This window comes from Pimephales promelas, chromosome 2, assembly GCF_988280905.1.
Source record: "Pimephales promelas chromosome 2, fPimPro1.hap1.1, whole genome shotgun sequence".
Lineage (NCBI taxonomy): Eukaryota > Metazoa > Chordata > Actinopteri > Cypriniformes > Leuciscidae > Pimephales > Pimephales promelas.
Window position 1 is genome coordinate 41,798,118 of NC_142770.1, and position 26,159 is coordinate 41,824,276.

Below are 26,159 nucleotides of genomic sequence, written 5' to 3' on the forward strand. Positions count from 1 at the left end.
AAAGCTACAAAAGTTCTTTACTCAAGATCAGTGAGTAATTTTCTAATTTCCCTTTGTTCTTTTAACTTTACTGAAAGAACGCTTTATTCGCTGCTGGCCCTTTAAGAGCACCCGTTGCCGAGACGCGGATCTCACACGCGCCTCATAGCACAACTCTTTTCATCCATAGACTTTTCTTATGTTATGAAGATACTAGACAAAATCACATTTTGGCATAATTGTGTGTGCTATTGTTCGTTCAAGCTCGAAAGAGAACTGTTTATTCTGGGCTGGCACACGGTCAGTGCATGCGCATTATGCGAGTCTCATCTATTCTAATCTAGGGCACTCACAGGCAGCTTTTCACTTCTTGTCGTGCAAAATGCGAAAAGGCATTTGAACCAATAAGAGGGGGATCTTGTAACACTAGTCAAAGGATGACAAAAAAGAAGAGATGCTGCGCTAATAGCCCTACTTTGTTTATTTCATATAAAATCGCGGCATTTTGCGTTATATAATTGCATAGGTTTGAGATCGCTATTACGACTGCGATATAATTAATCGTGCAGCACTAATGCTTAGTGTATTCTAAAGGGCAATAAACTCCACTCCAGCAAGATAGTCATTTTATGCAAATCATAGACCTTTATGCCTTATCTACAAATAAAGTATAATATTGGGAACATTGATCTTGAAGAGAGTGTCGTCGTGTTACTGTCGCAACCGAACGCGACGCGCTAATGCTGATGCATGGAGAATGACTGAGGCGAGATGACTTTCCGTTAACTTTAACTTAGAGACTAAAATATTAATTTTACCACACATTAAGCTATTGAATGACTTTAGAAGTCTTGGAATATAGTGTGAAAACTTGATTGTGCTTTACAGTTTTTTATGCCTTTAGTGGGGCTTAACAAAATAACACAATATGCAGAATGTCGGACGTCACTTATAGGCTAAACTGTTTTTATAGATAAAACTATTTACATTCGGCAGTCATGAAAACAAATCTCAGATAACGGTTGACTAGGTAACAATGTGTAATTTTGCGCCGGAGTTCTCCTTTAACTTACATTAGCTAGCTAACTACGAACGAGCTAACCAGATAACATTAACAAATTGACAAGCACTTACTGGGCACAGTGGGCAGAATGGCTCTTCAAATGACGGACGAAATTGGAGGTTGTCATCTGACTGTCCGCGATCTTAACGTTGCATGTCTTGCAAAGCGCTGTTCTTTTGCCATCTTGTTGTAAGAAATTCTTGAATCCAAAAGCGACGACGACCCTCGTTATCCCTCCGGCTGACATGTTGATGTGATCTGATGTAAGTGGGCGTGGTGTGCGCGTAAGGTATGAGAAGGCATGACTGATGATCTCTGATCCAGTCATGACAGCGCTATTCTCAGCCTGCGCTCCAGCTGGATCAACTTTATTTTTTTTTACATAATTTATATATTTTATATTCAAACTGAAAACATGATGTGATTAACACTCAAGTCATATTATTACATGCAAGTGTGTTTGATTTATGGACCAAATTTTCAGATCAAGTTTATGGACCAAGTTAATTTAATTAATAAACTAATTATATAAAACTATTAATGCACTACAATTAAACTGGTTATATGCCTTTACTTATAAAAAATAAAAAACTTATTTAAAAAAATACCAGGCTTAAGGCATTTATTTTTTATGCAGGCCATACACACAGGAGTGAAATGGTTAAGACCCCTCCCCCTACAAACACACACACATACACAGACAGGCAAAGACAGAGATGTAGGCTCAGATTAAGCAAGACCACATTCAAACAAACATATCTGACTTTCTGTGGGTCCTAGCTAATGAGTGTCAATTAGAAAGTTGTCCGGCTCGAGGAGTACAATATACATACCGATTTTTGTAACTGTAGATAAAACTAACAACCCTACTTTTGTCAAAAGGTGGCGCTACTGAGCCCTCACCACGCCCGTTTCTGAAACATTGCACGTGTCTACTGGCTAATAAATGTGATGTGTCTGTCGAGTTTCATGCATTTTGAAGCATGCTAAGGGTCTCAAAAGCATCCTAAAAGCATCCTAAAAGAAGGGTAAAGTTTGATGCGTCGCCACGGCAACAGTTTCAAAGATATCAAGAATCCATTCACAGGTCTACATCTGCCGTATGTTTACATTATACATATGAAGTTTGAAGCAAATCGGGTAAAAATAAAAGGGTGATATCAAAGCATTTTGAAAGTGACACACTTCCTGCTGCCAGTTGGTGGCGCTATAACTTTGACTCACAATAGTCACATCCATGTGATCGTCCTCTTACAGCGAACATACTGCTGAAGTTTCATCAAGATCAGTTAATGTATGCTGAAGTTATAACAAACTTCCTGTTTCACGTTTCTCGCCATGATTTCGTTTCCTCGCCACGGCCAAACCGTTCGAGATATCAAAAATCCCCACACAAGCTTTCATCCTCAATGTCTTCACTTTACGCTGACCGAGTATCGTCGAATTTGGATCAAAGCTCTAGGAGGAGTATTTCAAATAACATTGCGAGCGTTTTACAAACAAACCTCAATAGCCGACTTCCTGTTGGGCTGGGGTAAAAAGTAAAAGCGCGAGGTATAGATGAAACGATGAGATCAACATGCGTACCGAGTTTCATATTATTACATGCAAGCGTGTTTGAGTTATGGACCAAGTGTTCGGACCCCATTCCAGGGGGCGCTGACGAGCCCCCCTGCCACGCCCGGGTACCATCTTCAGCCCGGCTCTGATGGCCGCGGGTTCTGACCCGTGTGCAAAGTTTCAAGAGTTTTCGAGCATGTTAAGGGCCCCAAAAGTGCCCGAATAGTCGTAAGAAAAATAATAATAATAATAATAATAATAATAATAATAATAGAAAAGAATAATCCTAAGGAAAACAATAGGGCCTTCGCCCTTTCAGGGCTTGGGCCCTAAATATAGCTGCGAGCAGCGATGGCGGGCCCAAGCCGGTGGCACCGCAACCCCGGTTCCTTTAGTTACCTAAAGGCACCCGGGTGGCGGTGCCGAAGGCTTTGGCCCTTTCATGATTAAATGTTAAAACGGCTTGCCATACTCTGTCATTTCGACTAGTCAAAATTATGTTACAGATATCTTAAATGATAATACAAACTATCCAAAATGTAATTACGACTAGACAGAAAGACGTTGTTGATATCTACAATGTTAATTCCGGATAGGCAAACTTAGCTTTATACAGGGACATAGGCTCAGAGAGAGGCTCACCATATTCAAACCAAAATATCGGACTTCCTCTTGGTCCGAGCTAATGACTATGTAATAGAAAGTTGTCCGGCTTGAGGAGTAAAATGTATATACCGATTTTTGTAACTGTAGATAAAACTAACAACCCCACTTTTGTCAAAAGGTGGCGCTATTTAGTCCTTGCACCATGCCCGTTTCTGAAACTTTGCACATGTCTACTGGCTAATAAATGTGATGTATCTGTTGAGTTTCAAGCAATTTCAATTTCAATTTGACTGTTGAAAAGAAGTGCGCCGATTAGATACTCAGGATCGGTATCGGCTCTGACACTGCCATCTTTGACGAGGCTGATTCAAATTCTATATTGTGCATATACTATTCTATGTAAGGCACAAAGGCACAAAAACTTTCTAAAGTACCATAAAGTTTTTGTGTACTGTATTATAAGTGTTCTGAAGCTATTATGTGATATAGAAATTAATATTTAAGTCATTAAATTCAAGAACACGTAAACTTTTCCCTCTCTGCGCCTGTCAGTCATTCTCCATTCAGCATTCAAACAGCACGTCGCATTCGGTTACAGTCAATGATGAAACGATCTTCAAGATGATTCAATGTTAATCCTATTATACTGGGTCTTTAAGATAAAGGTCTAAAGGTCTATATTTTCGAATGAAGAAACTTTTTCTTGCTGGACTTTATTGCTGTAACTTAACCGTGTTACTTTCTACCGGGTGTCAGACGCTGTCGGTTAGATCACAACACTAGAGTCAGAGCACTATAATTGTTCTTCACGCACACAGTAACTGAAATTTAAAACCTTTAAAAGAAAAGGCTCAATAAACTATTGCATAGATATATAATGTATAATACACTGTTCATAAATATGTATTTCCTTTGTGCTTTGAACTTTTCAATACGGACTCAATGCGCTGTAACTTCATGTGGCTTCAAGCACATCATTCTCCGCTCGGGATGCACATAAGTGCTTTGTGCTGCACCGTATTAGAGCCGTAATATCATAATGCAGTGACGTAATGACAGATTATTAATTGCCTTTCAATTATATGTTGCTGCGTCATTAAACATCTGTCCTATGCATTTCAAACATTTATAGCAGCCATGGCTATATCTTTTTATGATTTTTGTTATCTTGTTTTTCATGAATGTATTTTTTAAAAATAAGAGCAATGTGTATTATCTATTATTAATATAGTTTATGATAGCATTTTTGTCATAGATTATGACAAAGTAATCATATGATCCACCAGCGAGGAACCAGCAGAACAGAGTGAACATTCTTTCTGTTTAGTTCAATCCTACTTAATAGGAATTTATTTAAAATGCTCGCTCTACTCCACACCATTAATGTCTTGTGCGGACATCCGTATTTTGACTTTCGGTTTTAAGTAAGCGATTTAAAAGCTCCCAAGTCCCAGCGGAGTCACACGTTGATTAACCGGTGGGAATATACACAATAGGCCTACCTGATATTGAACACAAGAGGGCAGTATAGCACTACGTATGACTCAGATTATTATTTTTTTCTGAATTTTACAACAATTCTGGCTGTTTTTGAACGTAAACATAATTCTTAAATGAAAAAAGGGAAAAATTGGGGAAGTTATAATATTTGTATAATTTAATTTAGAAACAAATGATGTATAATTACATTTTTAGAAGATATGAGGCTTTTAGTGTTTACTTTTTTCACATTACTTTAATCTTTTGCCATAGTTGCACATGTCTACTGGCTAATAAATGTGATGTATCTGTTGAGTTTCAAGCAATTTCAAGCATGCTAAGAGTCCCAAAAGCATCAAAAAAGAATGTTAAAGTTTGTTTCGTTGCCACGGCAACAGTATCAAAGATATCAAAAATTCATTCACAGGTCTACATCTGCCGTGTATTTACATTATACAGATGAAGTTTGAAGCAAATCGGTTAAAAATAAGAGAGTGATTTCAAAGCATTTTGAAAGTGACACACTTCCTGCTGCCAGTTGGTGGCGCTATAACTTTGACTCACAATAGTCACATCCATGTGATCGGTCTCTTACAGCGAAAACACTGCTGAAGTTTCATCAAGATCAGTTAATGTATGCTGAAGTTATAACACACATCCTGTTCCATGTTTCTCGCCATAATTTTGTTTCCTCGCCACGGCCAAACCGTTCGAGATATAAAAAAATCCCGTGGCACTTTTTCATCCTTAATGTCTTGACTTCACGCTGATCGAGTTTCGTCGAATTTGGTTCAGTGCTCTAGGAGCAATAATTTAAATTCCATTGCATGTGTTTTAAACACAACCCTAAATAGCCGACTTCCTGTTGGGCTGGGGTAAAAAGTAAGAGTGTGAAGTATATATGAAACGATGAGATCTATATGTGTACCAAGTTTCATATTATTACATGCAAGTGTGTTTGATTTATGGACCAAATTTTCAGACCAAGTTTATTGACCAAGTTAATCTGATTAATAAACTAATTATATAAAACTATTGTCAATTCACTACAATTAAACTAGTTATATGCCTTTACTTATAAAAAATAAAAATAAAAACTTATTTAAAAAATACCAGGCTTGAGAAATGTATTTTCTTTATGCAGGTCATACACACAGCAGTGAAATGGTTAAGCCCCCTCCCCCTGCACACACACACACACACACACACAGACAGCCAGTCAGCCAGCCAAAGACACAGAGACACAGAGACATGTAGGCTCAGAGTGGCCATATTCAAACAAAAATATCTGACTTTCTGTGGGTCCTAGCTAATAAGTGTCAATTAGAAAGTTGTCCGGCTCGAGGAGTACAATATACATACCAATTTTTGTAACTCTAGTTAAAACTAACAACCCCACTTTTGTCAAAAGGTGGCGCTACTGAGCCCTCACCACGCCCGTTTCTGAAACTTTGCACATGTCTACTGGCTAATAAATGTGATGTGTCTGTCGAGTTTCATGCAATTTGAAGCATGCTAAGGGTCTCAAAAGCATCCAAAAAGCATCCTAAAAGAAGGGTAAAGTTTGATGCGTCGCCACGGCAACAGTTTCAAAGATATCAAGAATCCATTCACAGGTCTACATCTGCCGTATGTTTACATTATACATATGAAGTTTGAAGCAAATCGGGTAAAAATAAAAGGGTGATATCAAAGCATTTTGAAAGTGACACACTTCCTGCTGCCAGTTGGTGGCGCTATAACTTTGACTCACAATAGTCACATCCATGTGATCGTCCTCTTACAGCGAACACACTGCTGAAGTTTCATCAAGATCAGTTAATGTATGCTGAAGTTATAACACACTTCCTGTTTCACGTTTCTCGCCATGATTTCGTTTCCTCGCCACGGACAAACCGTTCGAGATATAAAAAATCCCCTCGCAAACTTTCATCCTCAATGTCTTGACTTCACGCTGACCGAGTTTCGTCGAATTTGGATCAAAGCTCTAGGAGGAGTATATGACATTCCATTGCGAGCGTTTTACAAACAAACCTCAATAGCCGACTTCCTGTTGGGCTGGGGTAAAAAGTAAGAGTGTGAGGTATAGATGAAACGATGAGATCAACATGTGTACCGAGTTTCATATTATTACATACAAGCGTGTTTGAGTTATGGACCAAGTGTTCGGACCCCGTTCCAGGGGGCGCTGACGAGCCGCCCTACCACGCCCGGGTACCAGCTTCAGCCCGGCTCTGATGGCCGCGGGTTCTGACCCGTGTGCAAAGTTTCAAGAGTTTTCGAGCACGTTAAGGGCCCCAAAAGTGCCCAAAAGGTAGTAAAATAATAATTATTATAATAATAATAATAGTAAAGAAAAATAATCCCAAGGAAAACAATAGGGCCTTCGCCCTTTCAGGGCTTGGGCCCTAATTATAATAATAGTGAAGAAAAATAATCGCAAGGAAAACAATAGGGCCTTCGCCCTTTCAGGGCTTGGGCCCTAATAATCGTTAGGAAAACAATAGGGCCTTCGCCCTTTCAGGGCTTGGGCCCTAATAATCCCAAGGAAAACAATAGGGCCTTCGCCCTTTCAGGGCTTGGGCCCTAATAATAATCGTTAGGAAAACAATAGGGCCTTCGCCCTTTCAGGGCTTGGGCCCTAATAAATAATCCCAAGGAAAACAATAGGGCCTTCGCCCTTTCAGGGCTTGGGCCCTAATAATAATCGTTAGGAAAACAATAGGGCCTTTGCCCTTTCAGGGCTTGGGCCCTAATAATCCTAAGGAAAACAATAGGGCCTTCGCCCTTTCAGGGCTTGGGCCCTAATAATAAATAATCCTAAGGAAAACAATAGGGCCTTCGCCCTTTCAGGGCTTGGGCCCTAATAATCCCAAGGAAAACAATAGGGCCTTCGCCCTTTCAGGGCTTGGGCCCTAATAAATAATCCTTAGGAAAACAATAGGGCCTTCGCCCTTTCAGGGCTTGGGCCCTAATTATAATAATAGTGAAGAAAAATAATCGCAAGGAAAACAATAGGGCCTTCGCCCTTTCAGGGCTTGGGCCCTAATAATCGTTAGGAAAACAATAGGGCCTTCGCCCTTTCAGGGCTTGGGCCCTAATAATCCCAAGGAAAACAATAGGGCCTTCGCCCTTTCAGGGCTTGGGCCCTAATAATAATCGTTAGGAAAACAATAGGGCCTTCGCCCTTTCAGGGCTTGGGCCCTAATAAATAATCCCAAGGAAAACAATAGGGCCTTCGCCCTTTCAGGGCTTGGGCCCTAATAATAATCGTTAGGAAAACAATAGGGCCTTTGCCCTTTCAGGGCTTGGGCCCTAATAATCCTAAGGAAAACAATAGGGCCTTCGCCCTTTCAGGGCTTGGGCCCTAATAATAAATAATCCTAAGGAAAACAATAGGGCCTTCGCCCTTTCAGGGCTTGGGCCCTAATAATCCCAAGGAAAACAATAGGGCCTTCGCCCTTTCAGGGCTTGGGCCCTAATAAATAATCCTTAGGAAAACAATAGGGCCTTCGCCCTTTCAGGGCTTGGGCCCTAAAAATGTGAGCAATAGGGAAACCCAGAAAGTGCACTGCTATAACCAATGAAACATAAGCCCTGCTGTCTTCAAATAAATAAACTTCAGTCACACTGTAATTGCTGTACAGTATAATGACACTAACTGTAGTTTCTCCAGCTTGAATTGTGGGTTCATCAGTAGATCACTGAGGTTTTTCACTCCAGAGTCTCCGAGTTTATTCCTGCTCAGGTTCAGCTCTCTCAGGTGTGACGGGTTTGATTTCAGAGCTGAAGTCACATCAGAACAACCTTCATCTGTCATATCACAGCAGCTTAACCTACATTAGCAGAGAGAGAGAGAGAGAGAGAGAGAGAATTTTTGAATTTGAAAACACATTTTATTACAATTAAAAATTTAACATTATTTCATTACATCGTTCTCATTTTATAAAACACACACACACAAAAACTCTACTCTGCTATTTATACATAAACCCATAAAAATACTCCTTTTACTGTAAACGGGTAGTAAAAATTAGTGTCCCTTCATGCACAGAACACAATACCTCTCCACAACACCATTTCACTTCAAACAATGACAAATCATTCATAGGCTTGAAAAAATTGAAATCTGTAATTATTCTGGACTTAATCAGATTGTAAAAAACCACCAGTACATCTTGTCCAGAACTATTTTCAATCTTATTCTTCCTACTCACATAGATTGCCATTTTTGATTGGCCCAACACATAATTTAACGACTGACACACAGAAGCCTTTCTCTTTACATATTTAAACCCACATATAAACATTTGCATAGAGAATTTTTCATTAAAAGCCTTAAAAAAAGACTCTACAACAATAAATAAAGGTCTTAATCTATCACAATACATAAAAGCATGAAAAACGGTTTCTCTCTGCAAGCAAAAAGGACAATCAGAACTAATCTCTGGGTTTATTACAGAAATAAAAGCATTCACAGCTATAACTCCATGTAATAGCCTCCACTGTATGTCACCCGCTCTCTTAGGTAACGGTGGCTTATATAGTGCTCTCCATTGCGGTCTAAAATCTCTACTAAGACCAATGACATTACGCCAAGGTGTATCGCTCCTATTATATAAAACTTTCCTGTTAAAAACTTTCACACAATTGTTATACACATCTTTCGCATTAAAAGAATCAACACTGAAAAAAACATCTTTCTTTTCCAAAAAAATACATTCATACTCATCCATTTTTGGTGACAGTCTTAAAGTATGGAAAGGGTCATCCTCCTTTGGGCTTATTACGCCTCCACAAAAGTCTTTGATGGTTTTCAACTCCTCTTCTTCAAGAACTGACCTCCACTTCAATAAAAGTTGATGAACCACCCTTAGAGATTTAACTCCCAATTTTTCTGCTGTCTTCTCAACATTGTCCAAATCCGGTCCTGCAACATTTACTAAATGTCCCAATGTTGTAATTCCTGCTTTAATTAATTGTCCAGTGTTTGCAGGTTCACCACATTTTCAAAACGGGTTCCATAAATCAGTGGTTCTTGAAGTAACCAGAACAAGCTTGACTTTTGAACTTTTTTCACATCAAACAAATCCCAGACTTTAAAAATGTTCTGATGAAAAATTGGTTCCTTCAATACATTCATCTTTGGGAGATGCATCAAAAAGAGAGATTTATCAAAACCTAACTCTCCCATTCCCTTCAAAATCTCACAAGCAACAACCTTCCAACTTGAAGTGGATGAACCATATAAAAGTCTGTGTATGAAACGCATTCGGAAAGCTGCAACTCTACTTTGCACATTTATAAGACCCTGCCCTCCTTCATCTTTGGATAAAAAAAGTACACTTTGGGATACCCAGTGCAATCTTTCCCAGAAAAAATCAACCAAAGCCTTCTGAATCTCAGAGAGTAAACTCATAGGAGGGTCCACACATGCTAAACGGTGCCACAAAGTAGAAGCTGCAAGGTTGTTAATAATTAGAGTGCGTCCCCTGTACGACATCTTTGGAATCAACCACTTCCATTTATTCAATCTTCCTTTTACTTTTTCAAAAGCATCATCCCAATTTTTTTTAACAGTAGAAGCATCGCCCAGGAATACACCCAGATATTTAAACCCTCCCGTAGACCAACTTAAGTCGTGTGGGAGCTTCGGTATGCCCTGTGACCAATTTCCAACCAAAACCGCTTCACTTTTGGCCCAATTTACCCTAGCAGAAGAATTTTTTTTTAAATCATTTAAAATATTGACCACAGTATCAATGTCCTTTTGGTCACTAATTAAGACCACTACATCGTCAGCATACGCTGATAGTGAAACAGTTTTACCTGAAAAAGGCAAACTTACACCTTTTATATTTTCTCTAATCTTGCATAAAAGAGGCTCTATTGCAATAGAGTACAACATACCTGACAAAGGACAGCCTTGTCTTACACCTCTTTCCACTTTAAAAGGAGCACATAAGCCACCGTTAACCTTAAGGATACTTTCAATGTCATTATATAAAATCTTAATTTTTCCCACAAACTCTTTAGTAAAACCAAAAGCCTCCAGAGTTTTTAAAAGATATTGATGTTCCACCCTATCGAAGGCCTTCTCCTGATCTAAAGAGATTAGGCCAACATCAAAACCTTTCATTTTAGACAAGTCAAAAATATCGCGTATGAACGATATATTATCAAAAATAGACCTCTTCGGGATACAATATGATTGATCAGACTGAATCACTTGCTCTAGAACCCCTGAAAGTCTATTAGCAAGGGCTTTAGAGAGGATCTTATAGTCACTGCACAACACTGACACTGGTCTCCAACATTTAATTTCTGTGAGGTCTCCTTTTTTGGTAGAAGGGTAAGGACAGCTCTACGACAGCTCAAAGGCAAATGACCATTTGTAAAACTGTCATTTAAAACCTCGAGCAAATCTTCCCCCACCACGGACCAGAAAGCTTTAAAAAACTCGACAGTGAGCCCATCTATACCTGGGGCCTTTCCCAGTGCCATACTCTGGAGTGCTTTTTCCAGCTCTTCCAAACGTAGCTCTCCACTAATATCCCCATTAGACTCAATAGAAACTTGGGGTAGTTCTTTAAAAAAAGAATTTCTTATGTTTTGTTCATCTTTTAACTCACATTTATACAACTCTTTATAAAAACTAACAATTCGTTTGCGTATTTCATTAACATCAGTCAACATTCTCCCAGAGTCGGATCTCAATGAATGAAAAAAACGTTTTTGACCATTCTTCTTCTCCAGGCCAAAAAAGAACTTAGATGGTACATCCATTTGGTCAACATTTAAAAAACGTGACCTTATCAAAGCCCTTTTTGCTTTTGTCTCCAAAAAATCATTCAACTTAGATTTTTTCTCCGAAATGTCCCTCATAACATTCCATTGTCCATTAGTTTCTAATTGCTCTTGCAACTGTACAATTTCCATTTCTAAAACTTTCATGGACCTATCTAAATTTGCAGTAATATTTTTTGTGTACTGTTGACTTAACTGTTTAATTTGGGCCTTTCCATAGTCCCACCATTGTTGCAATGAGCTAAGTGTTGACTTTGAGTCTCTAAAATCCTTCCAAAAAAATGACAACATGTGAGGTTCAATGTGATCTCTATCAATATTTTTTTCAGTACAATTAAAATCACCACCAAGAATTAAAATATCATCATTTGAAACCTCTTGTAAAGCCAAACATAAAGAATCTAAAAAAACTATTCTATCTGTAGTTACAGTAGGAGCATATACACACATCAAAACAAACACTTTATCCTCAACAACAGCTCTAATTTTTTAAATTCTTCCTTTTAGAATCTCATCCACTTCATAAGAAACAGGGGTGAATTTTTTTGAGAAAAGAACAGCAACTCCTGCGCTAAGTGAATTATGATGACTCAGAACAGCAAGGCCATCCCATTCCATGGCCCAATTGACTTCATTTTTTAAGTCGCTATGTGTCTCCTGAAGTAACACAACATCAAACATTTTTTGTATAGCCAACTCAAAAATCTCCGCTCTTTTTTTGCTATCCCTTGCACCATTCACATTCAGGGATGCAATATTGATGTTACTCATGCTTGCTAATATAAACCACAACAAAAAGCCCCATACCAGCATCGCAACAGGGACCATGGAATCCGATTTTTTAAACACCATCATTGCTTCCTACTTCCATGCTAACTTTTCTCACAATTTTCTTCAGTCGGTACACCTCTCTATCAGTAAAACACCCCTCGCTCATTAAAGCACGTGACCTTTCCACAAACAACTGAGCATTCGGGAAATAATTTTCAGCATTTACGTTCCGCTTATTTTTTGTAATTCTCAAAAACTGTTTAATATTTTGAACATCATAACCTCGAAACCCATAATCCGACTGAGAATAAACACTACTTGAACCAGATGAATCTTCATCAGTTTCCTCTTCCTCTCCATTTGACATCTCCGTTGTACCTGCTTTTTTCACCAAACTCACGCTACCATGACCCTTCATTTTTCTTTTCAAAGGTACTTTAAAAGACTGTGAATTTACTTTTTCTGTGAGAGAATCATCAGGAACCACTTCAGATGATTTTATATCACCATGCATTTCACCTTCTACAGCTGCAGCCATTTCTTCCATTGGTTCTTCAGACACAGAAAGTCTAGAGTCTTTAATCTCAGACACACTCCTATCAACAACCCCAACCACGTCTGACTCTTTTTCTGCTACCTTTGAAACACTCACACTAGCCTTGGAACCCTCCACCGCTTCTGCAGATGTCTGTGGTCGAACCTCTTCACCTGTGGTCAACCCATCATTTTCACCTTTATCTGGGCATGTACGCACCAAATGTCCTACTCTACCACATCCAAAACATCTCATTTTATCTGTTGTTGCATAAATCAAGTAATCAAAATCATCCATTCGAAAATTAAATGATACTTCCAGTTCAGCATTATCCTTTAGAACCATAAATGCATATCTCCTAAAGGAAACAACATGCTTCAAGAGTGGATTCACATTTCCAAATGGAATCTTTTTGATTAGTGAAACCAATTTTCCATAGCGAGATAGCATGTTTACTAAGAACTCATCTTTCACGAAAGGGGGCACATTCGACAACGTTACTCTTTTCGACGGCACTGAAAGCGGAAGCACGGCTGTAAAAACACCATTAATCACTAACCCACGCTCCACCAATTCATTGGCTTTATCCACCGAGCTCATAAACATCACTATGGCATTATTCATTCTAGAAGCCGACACCACAGAGTCATAACCTACCACTTCTCCTGCCGCTAAACAAACCTCTTCTATTTTCAGCATTGACGCAACTTTCACACCATTGCGCCGCGTTAGAGACTCAAACACTCCTGGAACGGCGCTCGCCATAATTCCAAACTCCGGAAAAACGGCGCGCCGCACAAACCGACAACCTTTACTTAGAAACTCTACAAACAAATTCTAGTAAAGGAAAGGATAGAAAAAGTTTGAAAAAAACACACCTGCACACTCACTCCCACAGCCACGCTCAACTCGCTCATCCACACTCGCACATGCGCACAAAGAGAGAGAGAGAGAGAGAGAGAGAGAGAGAGAGAGAGAGAGAGAGAGAGAGAGAGAGAGAGAGAGAGAATGAAGAAAATAAGAGACTCTTTATTCTGTAAAGTCACATCATCTTCATCAGCAAATAAAACTGAGGAAGAGAGATCTTCATCTTTATTTCACCAGATCACAAAATACTAAAGTGAAAATGTTTGTAGAAATTTATTGTGAAATTAGACTCTGTGAGATATTGCGTATAAATATATACTGATATATTGAGTGAATAAATAAATATTGAGTGTTTTAGTTTAAACTTTTGATTCTTGTATGCATGATATACAATATCTGAGGTGGAAGTGTGCCTTCGGAGCGTGTGATTGGCTGATTGTGAGGTGGAAGTGTATGGAAGTAAAATAATGGGTGCTTCTCAATATCCCTCCTCGTCTCCTCGCTCCTCCGTCCTCCCTCCTATGACCCGGAAACCGATCGAGCTCAGCCATCTTGAAGGACATCTCAATTCTCTAATTGCACCGTGAGGAGTCGAGGATCGAGGAGATAGGAGGCTTCCTGAGGAGTCATAAGCGAGGATACACAGGTGCATCCTACGCGGAACTGTTATATTCACTAAACGTGACGCACGTGTCAATTCTCCTCCCCCTTCACATCGGTCACAATCATTTTAATTTATACTTTACCTTTGCAGTTTTTATAAACCACACATCTCAGATATTTCAACAGTATAGCCTATCTTTATTATTATTTATTATGAATTTATTAAATAACCAAACTTCAGCATCATAAGGGCAGATCCTTTTAGCGCTGCTGGTCGACACTGTGGAGTGACGCTCGAGTGATCAAGTATTCCAATGTATATAAAAAAGCTTTTATTCGATTCCTCTGTCCTCCTTTCCTTTCCTCGCTTCCTTCCCTCGCGTCCTACAGGGGGTGGAGCTGAGACGCAAGGAAAGGAAGCAAGGAAAGGAAACGAGGATGCACAAATAAGAAATGAGAAGCACCCAATGTCTAATGTTTTTGAAACAAAAAGCATGTTGAATTGCACCAATTAAAAAAAAAGCATTGCGTTAACCCTGCTTGCATTTTAATCCATTGTATTTTTAAGGCTTACATTTTTATGGGCTGAAATTGAACATGGTTGAATATAAGCTGTGAATATTTCAATTAAAAACATTTTTCATTATTAAAAATTCAATAATCCATATTCACCTTTCATATTTCACTTCCAAAATTTTCAAACTGTTTAAAAATACAACCTATAATATTCAACAGGCAATTTTCGGTCCATTTGATTTCGCCTTGAAAATTCGCTTCCACAAATTCAGTGGTTCAAATTCGACAGTAAATTCAACGGTGAGATCCAGAAACTGCAGGAAAAGCAGTAGATTACTGAGCATACTCTCTATCTGCTGTTAGACGGCTTTACCAGCAGGGGGTGCACGGGCATGTTGAAAAGCACCAAAGCAACAGGAGAGGCCTTCACAAAACGTCATTTGCTGAAATGGACAGAGCGATGAGTACGAGTTATAATTTATATGTGTGTGGGAAAGATTGATTAAGACACAAAACACACGAGCCTTTACTCAAGTGTCTTATGAGACTTAATTTTGATTTGTCCACAGCAAAACTAAATTCTCTCGCCGTTGGCATTGATAGTAAAACAACTGTAATACACTGAGACAGAGTGAATTGTTTGTTATAGTCACTATGACGGAATACTAAATTTTTTTAAAAAACTTTAATGATGGAATAAATTGCTTTAAGTGTCAAAAACAGTCTCTCTCTCTCTCTCTCTCTCTCTCTCACACACACACACACTAACACACTCTCCTCTCTCTCTCACACACACACACACTAACACACTCATCTCTCTCTCTCTCACACACACACACTAACACACTCTCTCACACTAACACACACACTCTCTCTCTCCCTCACACACACACACACACACACACACACACACACACACACACACACACACACACACACACACACACACACACACACACACACACACTAATGATTATCTTTGCCTCTTATCCCGCGATTGTCATACAGTATTGTAAAAGTATGGAAGCAAATGAGAGACATAACTATTTGAAATTTAACAGCCACTGAATACTTTTACTAGTTTTGAACACTAGTTTTGTATTCAATTTTATTTTGAAAAACATTTGTCTGAATTTATTTGCTCGGAATTCACCCCTTATAAATTATTTTACTTTGGAAACCATGTGTCTGAATTTATTTGTTTCGAATTTACCTCTGAAATTTAAAGGTGCAATGTCAAAAAGTTGAGTATCTATTACAGTTTTTCTCGATTGTTTACACATATTTCCTGCAAGTATGCCTCATACTCTCAGAACTCTACACACAAATCTAAAAACACACACACAATCGGCAAAACCCCTCAATTCTAGTGCAAAATGAAACTTTACATTCAAAACGATGTTATATATTTTCAAATGTTATTTTGTTTTCAAATGACACACACAAACCATCATATGAATAGACATTTATAAGAACTAGTTCAACACTGATGTGCTCAATGTAAAACACTATGATCAATGGAAAACACTTCTTCTCCATTCATCATAATGACTTGGGCCTTTTTTGTTCAGGGTTACACTTACTACAGACATTACGTACATAAGTGTGTTGTAAAATATTTGAGAATATTGTTTTTATACCCAGAAATACACGGTAACAAATATATTTTACTGTATTTTTCCCACAAAAACAATGGGAAATAGATCGCACATTTCATACACCCCAATCAACACCAAGTTGCACATACAGTGGTCTACATACAAAACAACAGATAAAAATGTGTATGCTGTTACAGTAAAAATCTATGCTGCATCCTCTCTTCGGTTTTGGTATTTTATGCTAAAGCTCTGATTGCTAATTGTAAAACTGTGAGACGTGTGTTTGTCCATGTGACGAGTCAGTGTGAATATTTGAATGGTAGATTGTTCCTTGTGAAAAGAAGAGATTTTCTGCATGAAAATTGTGCCAAATGCAGAGAATTTGTGTGTAGTGTTTTGAAAAAAGTGTGTTTTAAAGCTGCAATTTGAGTGTTAAGCAGGAATTGTGCTTGTAGTTCAGCAGAATTGGTTCAGGGGGTTGGCGAATGAGTTACATGTTGTGGTCATTGTGTCTCAAGTACCAGAATTTGTGTGTAAACAATTGAGAAAAACTGTAACAGAAATGCAATATGACATCCATAACTGTTTTCAGTGGTGTATAAAGAACTTACTTAATAAACCGTAATGTTTTTATTACCTTAGAATGAGACATTTATATCTCCATAACCTCGGGAATCCCCTTCTATGAAGGTCGCCATATCATGACGTCATCTTTCTACCGTAGCCGAACGTGAACAAACAGTGCTACAGAACGCGTTTCGCCACTACCTTGAAAGAGAAGCAGCAGAAAGCTAGAAACTAGCCATAAACTCTGTGAGTAGTGACTTTTCCCTTGTGAGTAGTGTAAAATATGTAGTTGGGATTGTTTCATGTAACTTAGTTCTCCCTCGCTGTGTTATGGGTTTGTTATGTGGGGATAAATGTGCTGTTATGTTCGTAAGACAGCTGATTAGTACTCATGTCATTGATCGGAAAACAGTATGTTACAGGAATCACTAACCCGTCGATCTTGTAAGAGATCTACTTTACTTACTTTAACTTTAATGACCACACAGCCAGGCTGGTGGAATTTGTTTTCAGTACAGCTCATTTCTTGGGTGCAGGTTCCAGAAAATACATTAACAATGAACATTAAACATATATAATACAATACCATACATATACATACAGACAAAACACAAAACACAGGCATAAAGGGTAATGGGTCACGCTTAATCCAGTCCTCAGCGTTCAGAGTTCAGAATGTTGATTGCTTTCGGAAAGAAGCTGTTTTTAAAACGAGTTGTCTTAGCAGCGATCGTCCTATAACGCCTCCCAGAGGGCAGTAACTGGAAGAGGTTGTGTGCAGGGTGAGAGGTATCAGCAGTTATCTTGTGAGCTCTACGTAATGTCCGTTTGTGGTAGAGTGCTTCGATGGATTTCAGTGATGAACCGATGACTTTAGATGCTCTGTTGATGACACGCTGTAGTTTCTTCCGAGAAAGTGAGTCAAGACTGCCAAACCAGACTGTGATGGATGTGGTGATGATGCTTTCGACGATGGCCATGTAGAAGCGAAGCAGAAGATGAGACCTTACTCTGAACTTCTTGAGCTGTCGGAGATGAAAAAGTCTTTGCTGGGCTTTATTGTAGATATGATCTGTGTTGATTTTCCATTTAAGGTTATTGCTAATGTGGATTCCAAGAAGTTTGAATTGATCAGTGATGGAAATGGGTTCACCTTCAATGAGCACAGGAGTTTTGGGGGATGGTTGACGTCTCAGATCGACAATGAGTTCTTTTGTTTTTGATGTGTTGAGTAGAAGATCATGGTCTGTACACCAGGTCACTGCTTGATTGATCTGTGCACGATATACAGTTTCTTGGTTGTTGGTAATGAGTCCTATAATGGTTGTATCATCCGCATATTTGTATAGGTTGACAGAACCGTGGTGTGATGTGAGCTGATTTGTGTAGAGTGAAAAAAGCCAGGGTGAGAGAACACAGCCTTGCGGTGCACCTGTACTGAGGAACAGAGGGGAGGATGTATTGTTATTCATCCTTACCCTCTGTTTCCTGTTCCAGAGAAAACTGTGAATCCAGTGGCAAATGCATGGATCTAAGTCGATCGCGAAGAGTTTTCAAAATCAGAGAAAAGGCCTATTGTGTGTAGTTTATGGTGTCTATGGGATGCGGAAATGCGCACGCTGTTACAATCATGTCATTTTTGCCTTGCGCACCTTTGGGCTCATGCGGACGCGTCGAGTGTAAACAAGGCTTTATGCTTTAACCAGTTCAGCCACAGTAACAGCTCATATTAGCCAGCTAAACTTTTAGTACCCTGTTAGAAAAAATATATAGCTGCATAGTTTCATGTGGTTCTTCTCCCTCGCTGTATTATGGGTTTGCTATGTGGGGAGAAATGTGCTGCTGGTTACGTTTGTGAGACAATCAGCTGATCACTATTATTATATTAAATTATATATTAAAACCCTTGATCCTCACCTGACTATGGCTTTGTAAACTGTATCCACGATGTGGTTTATATTGGACTGTGGTACAGAAACAATGGCTTCTTCGAAAGGGAGGGGTGAGCAGTGGGCTAAGCCCTTAGTGCAAACCTGGTGCAAACTCGCAACCGAACCGCTAGATGTCGCTAAAAATCCCACACTGCACCTTTAAACAGGCCTATGAAAATTTCCATTTTAAAAACCTAAATTTCGATGAATATTTTTCAATGCTCACAAATTCAGATACAAAAAAATAAAATAAATCAACGTACAGAATTTCAGATAAAATAGATTCAGGTTAAATTATGAATTATGGGCGTGCTTCTCAGAGTAGTAGCCATCAGCTTAAAAAAAAACAATTTCTGGGTTATTTGGCTTGTTTGCTGTACTCCTTGTCTCACAACAGCTTTTAAACATTGTTTTGTTTTTTGTTATAAGTCATAAATGACAAGGAGGCAGCCTCTCGCAATGCAAATCAATGGAGACGATTGGATTGTTTTTCTCCCCTGGTGGGGGCGTGAGCAGCCGGTAACAAGAAGTAGTCGAAGGAGAACGTCCTCGTCTCAGTTCTCGTGCATGCGCCCATAAGGAAGTATTGGAATAGTCGAATAAATTCGTTATTCATGTTTTTTTCGCAGAAAAAGTAGTCTCGTCGCTTGATAAACTTATAATTGAAACTTTAATTACTTTATGGGCCGTCAAGAGCCAGTCCCTTAGGCAGTCTATGAAGGAGTGATCCAGCTCTCAGATTTAATCAAAAATATCTTTATTTGTGTTCTGAAGATGAACGAAGGTCTTACAGGGTTGGTACAGGATGGGGGTGAGTAATTAAAGACTTAATTTTCATTTTTGGGTGAACTAACCCTTTAAAGTCTTGTGCTGTTTTATAAAGGCACAAAGCCATATCATGGTTTCGATTTTAGTTTGTTGGCAAAATATAGCGCTAGAGACCTTTATGTTAGGGTATACATTTTACATCTCATATGTGTTGGGAAAAGGGAGAAGAGAGAGTTCAGTTAAAGACGGTTTCGAACTCGGGTCGAGAGCATCAGAAGCTTCAAGCCCTACGACCTGCGCCACCGTAGCTATTTCGTGACAAGCTTCTTTTGCTAAAAAGGCACTTAGTGCAAATATACGCTCCGTTATCTAAAAAGTAAAAAAAAAAAATTCTTCCCCTCGCTTGGGCCCCAAGTGCGCATGGCCAACTTGCAATAAATACATTTGATCAGATCGGCCCTCGCGGCCTCGAAACACAACCGGCCCACAGGGGAAACTCCGACTCTCCCGATTGCCACTCCGCCCCTGGTGCCCAGGGCCCCTTAGATGTCATGGGCCCCTGAGGCAAGAGCCCAGTTGCCCTAATGGTTAATCCAGCCCTGGTGGTCTGTGAGTGGTGTGTGCATCTGGCTCCTCCTAAACGGGCATCCTTTACTGTTCTGATCTGACAATCTTTGGTGGTTGACACCGGGTATTAATTAGCCCTAAGAGCATAATAATCCTTTATACACAACAACAATAAAATAGCACAATGACAGGATTGATATGGTATACCCACGTTGTAACAAATAAATAAAAGATATTTTTCACAAAAGTTATCTTGCACTTTTGCCTCGGGCATCGCCTTGTCAGTCATCGCACCTCACTCTAGTCATGTGACTCCTGTGGCTCAACTTACCTCAGTATCTCCAATTTACACTTTATATTCTTCAGTCCAGTGCAGAGCAGCTTCACTCCTGAATCCCGCAGCTTATTATTGTTCATGTTCAGCTCTTTCAGATTGGTGTCTGATCCAAGAACTGCAGCCAGAGATGAACAGCTTTTGTCTGTTAAGTTACAATCATTTAACCTACAATAAAGTCACAACACAGAATTAGATTGAACACATACAATACATTTTCTATATACTAATATTAATGAAATTTTCCACTTATTTTTTACATAAACAGCATATACAGCAAAGAGGCCGAGTTAAACTAACATTTACCTTTAAAAACTACAATTTCCTCAACAATAGTGTTTTTTATACAGTGACAAATTTCCAAGACAAATTGAAGCATGTTTGAAAAAATATTTGTGTAAAGCTGTTATCTATAGGATATTTTCTCTATTTATGTCACCTGATAGAGTTTAGGTTCTTGCCAGTGTTGCCTCTGTCTTACTTAATTGGGGACACTTACTGTAATATTAGGGGTGTGCACAAAAACTGATTCACATTTGTATCGCAATTCAAGCTTTACCGATTGAAAGTCGATTAATAGAATTCCAAAAAAAAGATTCATATATATATATATATATATATTAGGCATAACATTTTTTGAAAAAAGTTTGGTTACGGTTGGTTGTCAGTTTAGGTCATGGATTGGTAGGTTTTTTTGTTTTTTTCTCCAGTGGCAGCAAGGGATAGAAAGGAAATTATTTATTATTTATTTATTTTTTTTAATTTTACTTTACAGTAGCGATGGATAGGCGACTCTGTTTTTCAAGAACATAGCCTACTTGTACATGTACTCTACCACCTTGTGTGTCCCAGCATGTTACACACACACAAGCTGATTTTAAATGTGTATTAATTCTTCCCCAAGCTCATAAAATAAATTTGGGTCACACATAAATTGACAGGGTCGGTCGGAGACTGGAACCGAACAATTTTTTTTTTTTTTTATGCCTTAGTGGTGGGCATGGATTTTTAAATTTTTTTTATCAAGATTAATCTCACTGTAATCTTGGAATTAATCTAGATTAAAATGGCTCATTTGAATTCATGAAGGCATTCAGATTATGTATGCTACCCAAATAAATAACCTTGCAGGTAGTTTGTAAGATGAGCAGAGGCAGAGCTAGACTCTTCATCATGGGGCTCTCTGCTACCATATGTAATAAAGTGTCACTTGTTGAGCCAAGTAAGCTCATGTTTGTCACGGGGCGGGTCAAGGAAGACGAGGAGGAAGATAGAATAAATACTGGTTTTAATAAATGACACTCAGGAACAGGCAGACAGGAAGACAGTGTGTAAAACACAAACAATACCGGACAAGGGAGTGAAGGCAGGCAGGAACTAAATACACAGTGAAGATGATTAACAAATGACAGTCAGCTGTGAGGGAGGTGATTAGTGTCCATGGTAACAGATGAGGGCGGAGAACTCAGACGAGGGGAACACGTGGTGAATCAAAACACACGGATAGTCCAAGGGTGGTGACAATGTAAACATAAAGACTATCTCGTTCTTTTCCTTTTAATGCGCCCGATTTATATTTTCTCTCCATTTTCGTAATTATTCTCTACATTATACAGTCGCACCTCATGGCACCCATTGTACTCCTGAGGCAAGTTGGCCTGCCTTATGCGCTGTGTTGCGGTTCATTTATGATTCACAAGACAAGCTTCAGTTCACGCGCTGACGCCTCTGTGTCGTGATTATCTATTGTCTGCTATATTTATTAGAGTTGAGCCGGATACTCGGCTGAAACGAGTATCCGGTACGGATAAAGCAGTTTTGTCGAGTACAAATATTATACGAGTAATACGAGTCAATATCTGTGCTCGGATAAAAAAAAAGAAAAAAAAAAGTAATGTTGAAATTAGGGCTGAGCGATATATCAATATAAAGAATATATATTTTAAATGTGATATGTAATTAGAGTTTGCGCTGCACGCCTTGCTCCAAGCAAGCTGCTTAGTGCTGACCCAGAGCTCTCTGCACTGCTCCCCGCGCCCCAGTCACTCCTTTTCCACTTTGCGTGCTTGATTAAAGCATGTTATGTTATAACATGAAATAAAGTCTTTCACCTCAGCAAAACGGACTTTGTCCTGTCAGCCGTTATACTGTAACGTTAGTCGTAGCGCACACTCAATTGCACGCGCAAATGCGGCGGCGCGCGCTGGATCGCCTCACTGTAGCCTATATAAAGTGCAAAAGAAACAACGAGCATGCAACACTGTTGCGTTGTAAATAACACGAAATAAAAACAAAGCAGGCATGATTTTAATTCTATTCACCAGGAGCAGTTTCAATGTTTCATTAACAGTATTGTCTATTCACCAAGGTAACTGTCATGTCTATATTAACCCCTTAATGCCCCTATTTTTCTTTGTGTTATTTTTTATATTTTTTAAATGAATGTAATGGCTCATACCAACGTTGTATTGACAAAATAAATAAACCAATTAATAAATCACAATTACAATTCCAAGGGAATAATCTGCAATTAAGATTTTTGTCATAATCATGCAGCCCTAAGGTGAAGAAACCTGTTAATTATTTATTCATTTGATTTTGCAAATGTTCATGTTTCAATAAAACTACTTGTGACATGTCATATTTGGCTTTGACTGAACATTTGCTCTCACTTTGCAGAAAAAATATCGGGATATATTTTGTATATTGAAATTCAGCCTAAATATATTGGGATATGACTATTGGTCCATATCACCCAGCCCTAGTTGAGATGAAAACTCTTGTTCGTTACATTTTACTTCATATTTGCAACCACATGTGTTGTATTCATTGTTGCAAAACTTGTTCTGTAGTTCGTTGTTATCGTGATCAAAACCATTGATCTGAAGCTCAATGCTGATGCTGTCATGTAAATAGTTTTCTTATCAGCAATAAATATAACAATTTCTGATCAACCCATATCAATTGCATGCTTAAAATAACATACCGGTTAAAGCCCCGCCCATTTCAAGACTACCCGACCCACTTCCGGGTTTAGGCCCCGCCCAGTCCGAGTACAGATACAGATACAGATAATTCATATGGTTATACAGATACAGATACAGATACAGATAATGCTGTACTCGCTCATCCCTAATATTTATTTCTTATTTATTAAATCCAGGCAATTGGTTGATGAAACATTGATTAAAATTAACATACAATTAATACAATGATGAAACATTGATTAAAATTAACATACAATTAATACAAAGCGAAATTCAACTTAATGAAAGGCTTTGTGCTTTATGTTTAATGTGAAAGTTTTAAAGCAGTCTTTCAGTGCCGCTTTCAGAGTGGTCAAGTCCGTAACGGGGAACTGTCACATAACACCGTTTTCCCCTCATAAATGCGTACATAAAAAATAATACAAAATTAATATTTTATGTTCCGTGGAGAGCCAACCTTTCTTCAACTGATGGGTATTATTACTTTTTGTACACCTAAAGGTTTTTTTTTGTGTGTGTCACGTCCGTTACAGATGTGTATTTCCCTCATATTAAATCTAAAATGCATTGACTGATATTTTCCTAATGTCTGGATAAACAGATTGGTATTAAATGCCCCTTACAGTGCAATTCGGCTAGGTATACATCAGCGCTATATATCAAGGTAAAAGTCATCAAAGCTTGTATAGTATAGACCCAGCTCCCAACCCAACTTTGAGAATAGATTAACGGCAATATTTTTTTATCGCTCGATAAGAGTCTCACTTTAACGCAGCAAGTTAACGCCGATAACGGCCCACCATCAGTGGCGGTTCTACTTTGAATTACACCCAGGACGAGACCCCCTTCGAGCGCCCCCCCCCCCCCCCCCCCAATAAAAAAAATTCGCATATTAGGCTACTGTAAAAAATCATAATTAAAGTTGATTTTAGTTGATCATTAAGAAAAGTATTAGATAATATGGTGACCAAAATGATCACATACACAGAATCTTGTTCAAAAAGCCTAATACACAGTTAAATCAATTCACCAAGGTAATAACATTAAAGATTTGTTTTAAAGGAGTGTCTTTCATCTTACCTACTAAACTTAAAAAAGGTTAACACAAAAAAAAGGTTTTTATATAAAGATAAACCTCATATTTCAGCATTTAAATCATCTCTATAAAAAGAATGAGTCAATAAAGATACATTCCTGAAATTTATAGTGCACAGTAGCTTATCTTTTATTATTAATAGTAAAATTCGTACAGATTTTCCCATGGCTGTCGTTGCTATAGAACCATGCACTCATTACACTGCGCTCTCTACAACGACAAAGGAGTTTTAGTAGATAATGTATTTCCACCACAGAAAAACGCTTGCTGTAGCTCTGCTAAAATATTTATTTACGGAGAAGAGAAAAACACCCAAGTGTTTGAGTGCACGTGCTGAAAAGTTTATGAGCGCGCTTCCCGTGCCCTATTTGAAACATAGAGGATTTGAAATAACGACCTCGAGAGCGCAAAAGACGCGATACGTGAACTAATCAGGAGATCCCCTTGACATCGTTTCTGCGCACGGCGCCTTCTCAGCAAGCAGGGCGCCATTGCCAATAATTGAATCGAAATGATAAAAAATAGAAAAACTTATTTTTAAAAGTATTTTTTTAACTGCTCGTGCCGCCCCCCATGTGACATGAAGAAATGCCGCCCCGGGCGACTGCCCGGTTCGCCCATGCCTAGAACCGCTACTGCCCACCATATTATATTTTGTAATGGCGTGCAGGGGCGGAGTGGCAATCAGGAGAGTCGTAGAGTTTCGAGGCCGCGAGAGCTGGTCTGATAATAATAGTGATAAATTGTAAGTTCTTAGCAACAGCATCCGGCGGACTGGTGTGCGGCCGCTGCCCGCTGGTCAAACTGTGCAGCCTCTCTGCTCAACCCGTAAGTAAATGCGTCGATCCGCATATTTTGTTTGAGTTCTTAAATGGTCTAGAGCTAGATCTTTTGCCAAGCGTGTCAGAAGTTACAGGTTCTAATTCACACTCATATAGTTTTTTCCTCTCTCTCATCAAAACCGAATATGTTCATCAGTGGTTACAGTCTATATCAAGCAGGGACACATTTATGTGCATTTTATTTTGTGATTTCATCGGTGATACAGCAATAGATTGAAGAGTGTGTCCGAGTGAAGACTGTGCGCGCACCAAAAGAGTATGAAGTACCAGGTTGACTGGTGGTTAAGTTCTTCATTTAGCATGATTGTTTGTTTGATCTGACTACAGCACTTTAAAGCTAAATATAAAAGCTGTGTATTTAAGTTTTATTTTAAACTTAAATTAAATGTATTTGAAAGCTGGCCAAAGCTTGGCATTTTGCACTTTTTAGTTGCAAAAGTTTTTATTTTTGTATGAAGATATAATGTAATAGCAAAATACATTTAATTTGTTGTGTTTTTTTTCTTTTAAATTGTATGTCTACTGCAATACTGTTTTTTGCAAAAACTACAATAAAACCTGTTGGAAAGCATCTTTTGCAGCGATTTTTGTGTGAGCATATCAGCGAACACCCCAGACCCCTCAGTAAGTTTCACGTCTTAGTAAACTAAAGTTTAATGCGTTTTATGAATGATTGTTCCAGT

General features: G+C 38.7%; 2 protein-coding genes across 2 annotated transcripts in view; both read right to left on the reverse strand.

Moving 5' to 3' along the window:
• The window catches only part of LOC120472138 (uncharacterized), a 95,185-nt gene extending 81,291 nt beyond the window's left edge, over positions 1-13,894 (reverse strand). Inside the window, exons 1-2 of the mRNA XM_089122648.1 lie at positions 13,679-13,894; positions 8,350-8,523 (exon numbers count right to left, since the gene is read on the reverse strand). Of these exons, the coding sequence (XP_088978774.1) occupies positions 8,350-8,507 (158 nt within the window). The 5' untranslated portion in view covers positions 8,508-8,523; positions 13,679-13,894. The remainder of the gene's footprint in view (positions 1-8,349; positions 8,524-13,678) is intronic.
• Positions 1-26,159, reverse strand: part of LOC148997427 (NACHT, LRR and PYD domains-containing protein 3-like) — a 280,163-nt gene that overhangs the window by 233,379 nt on the left and 20,625 nt on the right. The window contains exon 4 of the mRNA XM_089122499.1: positions 20,549-20,719. Within this exon, the coding sequence (XP_088978625.1) occupies positions 20,549-20,719 (171 nt within the window). The remainder of the gene's footprint in view (positions 1-20,548; positions 20,720-26,159) is intronic.